This window comes from Salmo salar, chromosome ssa22 (assembly GCF_905237065.1).
Source record: "Salmo salar chromosome ssa22, Ssal_v3.1, whole genome shotgun sequence".
Taxonomy (NCBI): Eukaryota; Metazoa; Chordata; class Actinopteri; order Salmoniformes; family Salmonidae; genus Salmo; species Salmo salar.
In genome coordinates this window covers 54,464,737-54,476,889 of record NC_059463.1, presented here as the reverse complement: position 1 = coordinate 54,476,889, position 12,153 = coordinate 54,464,737, and the positions used below count along the sequence as shown (strand labels likewise).

The 12,153-nt window shown below is 45.1% G+C and overlaps 1 protein-coding gene and 1 long non-coding RNA gene across 4 annotated transcripts in view; one reads left to right on the top strand and one right to left on the bottom strand.

Annotated features, from left to right (window-relative positions):
• Positions 1-212: 212 nt before the first annotated feature.
• Positions 213-12,153, top strand: part of grip2b (glutamate receptor interacting protein 2b) — a 234,409-nt gene continuing 222,468 nt past the window's right edge. For all 3 annotated transcript variants that reach the window (XM_014168262.2, XM_045705195.1, XM_014168261.2), the window contains exon 1: positions 213-422. In XM_014168262.2, coding sequence (XP_014023737.2) covers positions 383-422 — 40 coding nt within the window. In that variant the 5' untranslated portion in view covers positions 213-382. The remainder of the gene's footprint in view (positions 423-12,153) is intronic.
• On the bottom strand, positions 3,909-8,617 carry LOC123729651 (uncharacterized). The gene is made up of 3 exons (XR_006761290.1): positions 8,460-8,617; positions 7,590-7,636; positions 3,909-5,052 (listed from the first exon to the last, which is right to left on the bottom strand). It is a non-coding gene; the product is annotated as an uncharacterized lncRNA (long non-coding RNA).

Here is a 12,153-nt window from a genome sequence, read left to right as displayed (position 1 = left end):
GATGAGAGAGAGAGAGAGAGAGAGAGAGAGAGAGAGAGAGAGAGAGGGAGGTAGGGAGCGAGAGAGAAGAGAGAGAGAAGAGAGAGAGAAGGAGAGAGAGAGAGAGAGAGAGAGAAACAGGGAGGGAGGGAGAGAGACAAGAGAGATCGAGAGAGAGAGGGAGGGAGAGGGAGCGCGAGACGGGAGGGAGTGGGTGTCTGGAACTTCACACTGACTTAGACTGTGTTGCACGATCTGTACTCTAAACTCTGCTCGATACAACTGGAGGCTCTGAGAACATACTGTAGCCATCTGGACTCTGCTAGATACACCTCAACCAGTGTCTGATTCTTTGATTTTTCTTTGGATGCTCTGAGAACGCTCTAGGCACTGTTCTGTAGCCATGCTGTGTGGTCTAAGGAGGGACGTGAAGAACAGCTTTGGTAAGCCCTGTCATTGTTGTGTTTGTTACAAGTAGGTAAGCCCTAGGTAAGCACAGTCATTGTGGTGTTTGTTACGTTTGGGTAAGCCCTGTCATTGTGGTGTTTGTTCCATGTTGGTAAGCCCTGTCATTGTGGTGTTTGTTCCATGTTGGTAAGCCCTGTCATTGTGGTGTTTGTTCCATGTTGGTAAGCCCTGTCATTGTGGTGTTTGTTCCATGTTGGTAAGCCCTGTCATTGTGGTGTTTTTTACATGTTGGTAAGCCCTGTCATTGTGGTGTTTGTTCCATGTTGGTAAGCCCTGTCATTGTGGTGTTTGTTCCATGTTGGTAAGCCCTGTCATTGTGGTGTTTGTTCCATGTTGTAAGCCCTGTCGTTGTGGTGTTTTTTACATGTTGGTAAGCCCTGTCATTGTGGTGTTTGTTCCATGTTGGTAAGCCCTGTCGTTGTGGTGTTTGTTACATGTTGGTAAGCCCTGTCGTTGTGTTGTTACATGTTGGTAAGCCCTGTCGTTGTGGTGTTTGTTACATGTTGGTAAGCCCTGTCGTTGTGGTGTTTGTTACATGTTGGTAAGCCCTGTCGTTGTGGTGTGTGTTACATGTTGGTAAGCCCTGTCGTTGTGGTGTTTGTTACATGTTGGTAAGCCCTGTCGTTGTGGTGTTTGTTACATGTTGGTAAGCCCTGTCGTTGTGGTGTTACATGTTGGTAAGCCCTGTCGTTGTGGTGTTACATGTTGGTAAGCCCTGTCGTTGTGGTGTTTGTTACATGTTGGTAAGCCCTGTCGTTGTGGTGTTTGTTACATGTTGGTAAGCCCTGTCGTTGTGGTGTTACATGTTGGTAAGCCCTGTCGTTGTGGTGTGTGTTACATGTTGGTAAGCCCTGTCGTTGTGCTGTTTGTTACATGTGAAATATAGTAGTAATTCTCCTTCTCTCTACTCTGTGCTTCGGTTTTAGACAATGGTGGAGGAATCTTGCATACATTCATGCCTCACTGTACCTACAACATTTTTCACACTGTCAGGGTTGTTTTTTGCATTGTACTTGTGGTTATCCTAAGCAAAATGATGTCAAAGACAATCTTGGTAAAGTTTACCTACCGGATTCCAGTAGTGCTTTTCTTCATTTGTTAATTTTACGGTAGTAAAATAAAATGCAAATAAATAATTAAGGCACTATTCTATTATCTATTTACACAAGTAGAAAGTTACATGGAAAGCAAAAAAATTAAATACCTATTTTCTTAGAAACTAAGCTAACTAAGCTAAACTAAACTAAGCTAATTAGAGTAGTAAAAATACATTTTTCGTCATACTCGTGGTATACGGTCTGATATAGCACGTCTGTCAGCCAATCAGCATTCAGGGCTCGAACCACCCAGTTTGTAAGAATGTATATCAACTGACATTGTAATGCAGTGACCCAGACCATGTGTGACATGCTAGCTCAAGTGGAAGTAGCTGTGGGGAAAATGTTGAAATGTAATTTACTATTAATTATATCCTAATTTCAATATTATCTTGTTGGACTGACTCTCAGTATATATTAACCACAATCAATCCCTTTGGTCCTCACAAAACTCATATCGTCTGTGTGAATCCTCCAGGGCTATGCGTCCCAAATTGCACCCTGTTCACTGTTTAGTGCACTACTCTTGACCAGGATCCATACGGGCTAGTCAAAAGTAGTCCGGGAGCTGTGTTCCCAGCGTGGTAGACTAGGCTCTGTAGCACAGCGTGGTTAGGATAGGAGCAGAGGCAGTAGTCATGCTACACTACCCTGGGTAATATTCTACCCTGGGTAATGTTCTCCCAGTGGGGGTGAGATGGGAAGACAGGGTGAGAGGAAGAGAGAGGGAGAGAAGGAGTGGAGGAGATGGGGAGAAGAGGAGAGGAAGGAGTAAGATACAGAAGCTGTCATCACACTGGCAGACAGAAGCTGTCATCACACTGGCAGACAGTCTGTCATCATACTGGCAGACAGTCTGTCATCACACTGGCAGACAGAAGCTGTCATCATACTGGCAGACAGTCTGTCATCACACTGGCAGACAGTCTGTCATCACACTGGCAGACAGAAGCTGTCATCACACTGGCAGACAGTCTGTCATCACACTGGCAGACAGAAGCTATCATCACACTGGCAGACAGTCTGTCATCACACTGGCAGACAGAAGCTGTCATCACACTGGCAGACAGTCTGTCATCACACTGGCAGACAGAAGCTGTCATCACACTGGCAGACAGAAGCTGTCATCACACTGGCAGACAGTCTGTCATCACACTGGCAGACAGAAGCTGTCATCACACTGGCAGACAGAAGCTGTCATCACACTGGCAGACAGAAGCTGTCATCACACTGGCAGACAGTCTGTCATCACACTGGCAGACAGAAGCTGTCATCACACTGGCAGACAGTCTGTCATCACACTGGCAGACAGAAGCTGTCATCACACTGGCAGACAGAAGCTGTCATCACACTGGCAGACAGAAGCTGTCATCACACTGGCAGACAGAAGCTGTCATCACACTGGCAGACAGTCTGTCATCACACTGGCAGACAGTCTGTCATCACACTGGCAGACAGTCTGTCATCACACTGGCAGACAGAAGCTGTCATCACACTGGCAGACAGTCTGTCATCACACTGGCAGACAGTCTGTCATCACACTGGCAGACAGAAGCTATCATCACACTGGCAGACAGTCTGTCATCACACTGGCAGACAGAAGCTGTCATCATACTGGCAGACAGTCTGTCATCACACTGGCAGACAGAAGCTTTCATCACACTGGCAGACAGAAGCTGTCATCACACTGGCAGACAGTGCTGTCATCACACTGGCAGACAGTCTGTCAGCACACTGGCAGACAGTCTGTCATCCCACTGGCAGACAGTCTGTCATCACACTGGCAGACAGTCTGTCATCCCACTGGCAGACAGTAGCTGTCATCACACTGGCAGACAGTCTGTCATCACACTGGCAGACAGTCTGTCATCCCACTAGCAGACAGAAGCTGTCATCACACTGGCAGACAGAAGCTGTCATCACACTGGCAGACAGTCTGTCATCACACTGGCAGACAGTCTGTCATCACACTGGCAGACAGTAGCTGTCATCACACTGGCAGACAGTGCTGTCATCACACTGGCAGACAGAAGCTGTCATCACACTGGCAGACAGTCTGTCAGCACACTGGCAGACAGAAGCTGTCATCACACTGGCAGACAGAAGCTGTCATCACACTGGCAGACAGTACTGTCATCACACTGGCAGACAGAAGCTGTCATCACACTGGCAGACAGTCTGTCATCACACTGGCAGACAGAAGCTTTCATCACACTGGCAGACAGAAGCTGTCATCACACTGGCAGACAGTAGCTGTCATCACACTGGCAGACAGTCTGTCATCACACTGGCAGACAGTAGCTGTCATCACACTGGCAGACAGAAGCTGTCATCACACTGGCAGACAGACTCTGTCATCACACTGGCAGACAGTCTGTCATCACACTGGCAGACAGTCTGTCATCACACTGGCAGACAGAAGCTGTCATCACACTGGCAGACAGAAGCTGTCATCACACTGGCAGACAGAAGCTGTCATCCCACTGGCAGACAGTAGCTAAATCTCATTGGCTGTATAATGTACTATTGCACTACCGTTGACAAGAGTAACAGTGCAGCCACATTGGGTGTTGTTTTAGAGAACATTAGTGCACTACACAGGGAATAGGATGTTGTTTTTTAGGTGGCCCAAAGTAGTGCACTACACAGGGAATAGGTGTCATTTGAAACAGCTGGGTTAGCCTTGCTGCCAAGAAGGGAGGATTTTACAGGTGTCTTGATAGCCAGACTCTTCAGGCTGTGTTAGCTTATAGCTTATAGATGCTTGTGAAACGAACGGCAAACGACCTCCTGCAAAGTGACCCAAGTAATTCAATTTTACCGTTTGATGGACATGGAAATTTGATTTTGATGCAGTAGTGAACTGACAGTACTTGAAAGCTGTTATTCAGGCATCACCCCTGTTATTCAGGCATCACCCCTGTTATTCAGGCATCACCCCTGTTATTCTGGCATCAGCCCTGTTATTCTGGCATGAGCCCTGTTATTCAGGCATCCGCCTTGTTATTCAGGCATCAGGCCTGTTATTCTGGCATCAGCCCTGTTATTCAGGCATCAGCCTTGTTATTCTGGCATCAGCCCTGTTATTCAGGCATCAGCCTTGTTATTCAGGCATCAGCCTTGTTATTCAGGCATCAGCCTTGTTATTCTGGCATTAGCCCTGTTATTCTGGCATCAGCCCTGTTATTCAGGCATCCGCCTTGTTATTCAGGCATCAGGCCTGTTTTCTGGCATCAGCCCTGTTATTCAGGCATCAGCCTTGTTATTCAGGCATCAGCCCTGTTATTCAGGCATCAGGCATGTTAATCGGGCATCAGTTGGCATTCATGTCATTTTCCTAGTAAGAAGGACAACCATTAATCTATCACCAGTTCTTGTCCTGATAGCATTCTACTGTTCTTCCTCTGAGGTAATACCTCGTAACTACTTGCAAATAAATAACTGGTTCCTCCGTCTGCTTAAACACTCTCCCCTCATGTCTTGTTGTGTCCTATTGTTGCCCACAAACCTGTGGAGAGAGACAGAAGAGAGACAGTGTTAGGGCCAGAGGGGTGGAGAGAGAGAGACAGTGTTAGGGCCAGAGTGGTGGATATAGAGAGACAGTGTTAGGGCCAGAGGGGTGGAGAGAGAGAGACAGTGTTAGGGCCAGAGTGGTGGATATAGAGACACAGTGTTAGGGCCAGAGGGGTGGAGAGAGAGAGACAGTGTTAGGGCCAGAGTGGTGGATATAGAGAGACAGTGTTAGGGCCAGAGTGGTGGATATAGAGAGACAGTGTTAGGGCCAGAGTGGTGGATATAGAGAGACAGTGTTAGGGCCAGAGTGGTGGATATAGAGAGACAGTGTTAGGGCCAGAGGGGTGGAGAGAGAGACAGTGTTAGGGCCAGAGTGGTGGATATAGAGAGGGACAGTGTTAGGGCCAGAGTGGTGGATAGAGAGAGACCGTGTTAGGGCCAGAGTGGTGGATATAGAGAGACAGTGTTAGGGCCAGAGTGGTGGATAGAGAGAGACAGTGTTAGGGCCAGAGTGGTGGATAGAGAGAGACAGTGTTAGGGCCAGAGTTGTAGATAGAGAGAGACAGTGTTAGGGCCAGAGTGGTGGATAGAGAGAGACAGTGTTAGGGCCAGAGTGATAGATAGAGAGAGACAGTGTTAGGGCCAGAGTGGTGGATAGAGAGAGACAGTGTTAGGGCCAGAGTGGTGGATGGAGAGAGACTGTGTTAGGGCCAGAGTGGTGGATATGGAGAAACAGTGTTAGGGCCAGAGTGGTGGATAGATAGAGAGACAGTGTTAGGGCCAGAGTGGTGGATAGTAGAGAGAGACAGTGTTAGGGCCAGAGTGGTGGATAGATAGAGAGACAGTGTTAGGGCCAGAGTGGTGGATGGAGAGAGACTGTGTTAGGGCCAGAGTGGTGGATAGAGAGAGACAGTGTTAGGGCCAGAGTGGTGGATAGATAGAGAGAGACAGTGTTAGGGCCAGAGTGGTGGATAGAGAGAGACAGTGTTAGGGCCAGAGTGGTGGATATAGAGAGACAGTGTTAGGGCCAGAGTGGTGGATATGGAGAAACAGTGTTAGGGCCAGAGTGGTGGATAGAGAGAGACAGTGTTAGGGCCAGAGTGGTGGATAGATAGAGAGAGACAGTGTTAGGGCCAGAGTGGTGGATAGAGAGAGACAGTGTTAGGGCCAGAGTGGTGGATAGATAGAGAGACACAGTGTTAGGGCCAGAGTGGTGGATATGGAGAAACAGTGTTAGGGCCAGACTCCTCCTCTCTCTGTCATTCTCGTATCTTCTCTATATCTATGACCAATCACTGACTACTTAAGAACAAATTTAATTCATCACACTCATCTTCTTAAACAATTCACCATCTTCGTGGCACCACCTTTTGTCATTGCCCATACGTGGAGATGGAGAGAGACAGGCTTAGGGGCCCTCCCTTCTTAGTGGTCCCTCCCTTCTTATTGTGCCCTCCCTTCTTAGTGTGCCCTCCCTTCTTATTGGGCACCCCCTTCTTATTGGGACCTTCCTTCTTATTGGGCCCTCCCTTCATATTGGGCCCTCCCTTCTTATTGGGCCCTCCCTTCTTATTGGGCCCTCCCTTCTTAGGGGCCCTCCCTTCTTATTGGGCCCTCCCTTCTTAGGGGCCCTCCCTTCTTATTGTGCCCTCCCTTCTTAGGGACCTCCCTTCTTATTGGGCCCTCCCTTCTTATTGGACCCTCCTGTGCCCTCCCTTCTTAGGAGTCCTTATTGGGCCCTCCCTTCTTATTGTGCCCTCCCTTCTTAGGGGCCCTCCTTCTTGGGGCCCTCCCTTCTTATTGTGCTTCTTATTGGGCCCTCCCTTCTTAGGGGCCCTCCTTCTTATTGGACCCTCCTTGGGCCCTCCCTTCTTATTGTGCCCCCCCTTCTTATTGGGCCCTCCCTTCTTAGGGGCCCTCCCTTCTTAGGGGCCCTCCCTTCTTAGGAGCCCCCCCTTCTTATTGGGCCCTCCCTTCTTAGGGGCCCTCCCTTCTTAGGGGCCCTCCCTTCTTAGGGGCCCTCCCTTCTTATTGGGCCCTTCCTTCTTAGGGGCCCTCCCTTCTTATTGGGCCCTCCCTTCTTAGGGCCCCTCCTGTCTTATTCTTTATGTCTAGGAGCAATCTTGACTTCCATAAGGCTCTACTCAGCCAGGTAGCATCTTTACAAGTAGTACAAGTACTCATTAAAACTGATTATAGCTTTTCGCCTTCAGATGGTTGTTTTTAACTCGTTATTCTAGAGAGGTAATAAGAGCAGGTTGACATTTATTGTCGTGAGTCTAGCGAGTTTAGCGATTCTGCTTTAAATAGGCCAGCTGCAAAGTCAAATTGTAAACATTCACGAAATCAAAAATAGCTTTTTTTGTTTTCAATTTTAAGGTTATGGTTAGGCATTAAGGTTGGCAGTGTGGTTAAGGTTAGGGTTAACGTTAGAGTTTAAAATCAGTCATTTCATGACTTTGTGTCTGTGCCAGCTAGTGACCACTCCGCAGAGCTGCCTCCAGAACAACATTCATGAGGTAAAATGCTCACCTGCGTCTATGAAGTGGTATGTTGGTGGACCCGAGGTGAACCCTGATCTGCGTAAAAAAAAGGAGTAGACAATAGGTCATCATAACACCTGCAGTGTTTCTTTTTATCATAATATACATTATCAAGCATTTTGAGGCAGGAAATTGCAGTGGCCATGTGATAACTGATTGAAGTGTTTGTGTATGTGTTTGTGAGTATATGTGTGTGCGTACGTGTGTGTGGTGTGTGTGTGTGTGGGGGTGGTGTGTGTGTGTGTGTGTGTGGGTGTGGGTACGCTGTGCAAGCTTCTTGTTGTCAAGTGCATCTCTTATCATTCACATTAGATAAGAGATGAATACAACAGCTTTCAAAGAGGAAATCCTAAAGAATGAAGACTGATTATTGTTACAAACAACATTCAGCATCTCTTGAAATAGAGACGTAATTCCATACTGATTTGTTGCCACCATGTTGTGCTGTGTGGTGTATTCTATCAGTGAAATGCAGTCATCATAAGTAAATGTAAGTAAGTGATTTCCTGGCCAATCCATCAATTGAATTCTTGCTTGAAAATCATTTGAAGTATTACAGTATTGTTGGACCCTATTGCCTTGTGTAGCACCTGTGTAGGACTCAATAGATGCTTAGTTGAAAAATAAACCGCTTCAGATTGGCTTACAAACGTTACCCAACCTATCAGACTGAATGGGTTGTTATTCGTGTTTCATAAGTCTTTAACCACTGCTGATGTAAAAAAGCCTTCATGAAATCTATTTGACTGATTAATCGAACTGTCTTGGTTCATGTTGAGACTATAGTAAAATTAAAGTCTTTGGGGGGGCTGTTTGAGATTAATGGGATGCCCTTTTGGCTGTGTAATGCTCCAAACACCTTCCATTGGTGGATGCAGAGTCTTCAACCCCTGGTCTGTGGGCTGGCAGCGGTCCCTGGGATGTTGCTGACCGGTCCCTCAGGAAGTTACCTATAGCTAACATAAATTCAGTCAGTTCTAGACTGCTAAAGGGCAAGGTCACGCCATGGTTAGCATATAGTTTAGAAATACAATTCACAGAGATATGTACAGTGCATTAAGAAATGTTTCAGACCCCTTGACTTTTACCACATTTTGTTACATTACAGCCTTATTCTAAAATTCCCATGCAATACCCCACATTAACAAAACAAAAACAGGTTTTTAGAATTGTTGTTCCTCTGTGGAGATGGGAGAACATTCCAGAAAGACAAACATCTCTGCAGCACTCCACCAATCAGGCCTTTATGGTAAAGTGGCCAGACAGAAGCAACTCCTCAGTAAAAGGCACATGACAGCCCACTTGATGTTTGCCAAAGGCACCTAAAGACTCTCAGACCATGAGAAACAAGATTCTCTGGTCTGAAGAAACCAATATTGAACATTTTGTCCATCTGGAGGAAACCTGGCACCATCCCTACGGTGAAGCTTGGTGGTGGCAGCATCATGCTGTGGGGATGTTTTTCAGCAGCAAGGACTGGGAGAGTAGTCAGGATTGATGGAAAGGTGAACAAAGCAAAGTACAGAGAGATCCTTGATGAAAACCTGTTCCAGAACTCTCAGGATCTCAGACTGGGGCAAAGGTTCACCTTCCAAAAGGACAACGACCCTAAGCACACAGTCAAGACAACGCAGGACTGGCTTCAGAAGAAATCTCTGAATGTCTTTGAGTGGCCCAGCTAGAGCCAAGACTTGAACCCGATTGAACATCTCTGGAGAGACCTGAAAATAGCTGTACAGTGAATCTCCCCATCCAACGTGACCGAGCTTGAGAGGATCTGCAGAGAAGAATGGGATAAACTCCCCAAATACAGGTGTGCCAAGCTTGTAAAGTCATATCCAAGAAGACTCAAGGCTGTAATCGCTGCCAAAGGTGCTTCAACAAAGTACTGAGTAAAGGGTCTGAAAACTTATGTAAATGTTACATTTCAGCTTTGTCATTATGGGGTATTGTGTGTAGATTGATGAGGGAAAAAAACGATTGAATACTTTTTAGAATAAGGCTGTAAAGTAACAAAATGTGACAAAAGGGTCTGAATACTTTCCGAATGCACTGTATACAATGAGAAAGGGCTAACAGTGTGTATATATATATATATCAATATCTGGATGAGCGTTTGTTTATGGAGTCCCAGAAACCACACAATATGTCTTACTCTACATCATTTTGATGCATTTTATGACTGCCATACGGCTCCATGACACATTTTCAAACTTGCAATCAGAAGATTGTCATTTTATTGCAATGTGCTATTTTGCACTTTTTTTTCTCTGTTACCATGTAACTCTGTTACTATGTAACTCTGTTACCACGTAACTCTGAAAACTATGTAACTCTGTTACCACCTAACTCTGTTACTATGTAACTCTGTTACCACCTAAATCTGTTACCACCTAACTATGTTACTATGTAACTCTGTTACCACGTAACTCTGTTACTATGTAACTCTGTTACCACGTAACTCTGAAAACTATGTAACTCTGTTACCACCTAACTCTGTTACTATGTAACTCTGTTACCACCTAACTCTGTTACCACCTAACTATGTTACTATGTAACTCTGTTACCACGTAACTATGTTACTATGTAACTCTGTTACAACGTAACTCTGTTACTATGTAACTCTGTTACCACCTAACTCTGTTACTATGTAACTCTGTTACCACGTAACTATGTTACTATGTAACTCTGTTACCACCTAACTCTGTTACTATGTAACTCTGTTACCACCTAACTCTGTTACTATGTAACTCTGTTACCACCTAACTCTGTTACCACCTAACTCTGTTACTATGTAACTCTGTTACCACGTAACTATGTTACTATGTAACTCTGTTACCACCTAACTCTGTTACTATGTAACTCTGTTACAACGTAACTCTGTTACTATGTAACTATGTTACCACGTAACTCTGAAAACGATATAACTCTGTTACCACAAAACTCTGTTACTATGTAACTATGTTACCACCTAACTCTGTTACCACGTAACTCTGAAAACTATGTAACTATGTTACCACGTAACTCTGAAAACTATATACCTCTGTTACCACAAAACTATGTTACTATGTAACTATGTTACCACCTAACTCTGTTACCACGTAACTCTGAAAACTATGTAACTCAGTTACCACGTAACTATGTTACTATGTAGCTCTGTTACCACGTAACTCTGAAAACTATGTAACTCTGTTACCACGAAACCCTGTTACTATGTAAATCAATTACCACGAAACTCTGTTACTATGTAACTATGTTACCACATAACTGAAAACGATGTAAATCTGTTACCACGAAACTCTGTTACTATGTAACTCTGTTACCACCTAACTCTGTTACTATGTAAATATGTTACCACATAACTGAAAACTATGTAACTCTGTTACCACGTAACTCCGATACCATGTAACCCTGTTACATGTAACAGTTTGTGTTGATATAGTCATATATGTTATGCTGTTTTCATATCCCCCCCAAAACAATTTATTAACCAGATGACTCTCCGTTATCTAGCACTAAATAGAGATTTTGTCATGAAAGATATATTTTAACAATTAATTGTTAGTATTGCATTAAAGCACTAACAAATAACTACAGAAAGGTACATAGGATTCAGACTTGCCCCTGATTGTAAAAAAGATATGGCTGTTTTTATAGTGCAAGTGTGACTCTTTATAGTGCAAGTGTCATTCTACTGAGTCCAGCCATACCAAGCTGTACTGAGCTGGTCTGGTTACATATCCACTACTGAGTCCAGCCATACCAAGCTGTACTGAGCTGGTTACATATCCACTACTGAGTCCAGCCATACCAAGCTGTACTGAGCTGGTTACATATCCACTACTGAGTCCAGCCATACCAAGCTGTACTGACCTGGTTACATATCCACTACTGAGTCCAGCCATACCAAGCTGTACTGACCTGGTTACATATCCACTACTGAGTCCAGCCATACCAAGCTGTACTGAGCTGGTTACATATCCACTACTGAGTCCAGCCATACCAAGCTGTACTGACCTGGTTACATATCCACTACTGAGTCCAGCCATACCAAGCTGTACTGACCTGGTTACATATCCACTACTGAGTCCAGCCATACCAAGCTGTACTGACCTGGTTACATATCCACTACTGAGTCCAGCCATACCAAGCTGTACTGAGCTGTTCTGGTTACGTATCCAACATACAGTAGTGAAAATAAAATATCTCAGTGTGAAAAGGGTACTAGTTTTCAGAAGCAATCTGTGAATTGTAGTCCAATGTTGAAGTATTAACCATAATGTGTTGGTCCTTGGTACACAAAAACTTGAAAAGCATTATTCAACAGTATGCAATAGGCCATAGGTAGACAGTAGACACTGACATGTAAAGACCTTGAGCCAAACACATATAAGAGAATATCCTGAAAAGTAGACTGTAAAAAGTTTAGAAACACTGTCCTACAGTTAAAGTATGCCCACTCACAGTGAAGTGTGTCCTGGAGCCAGAGAACTTTAGCCCTTAACCCGCTCCACGGGCGACTGAATCTGATTCTGTGTTGCTTCCAGCTCTGC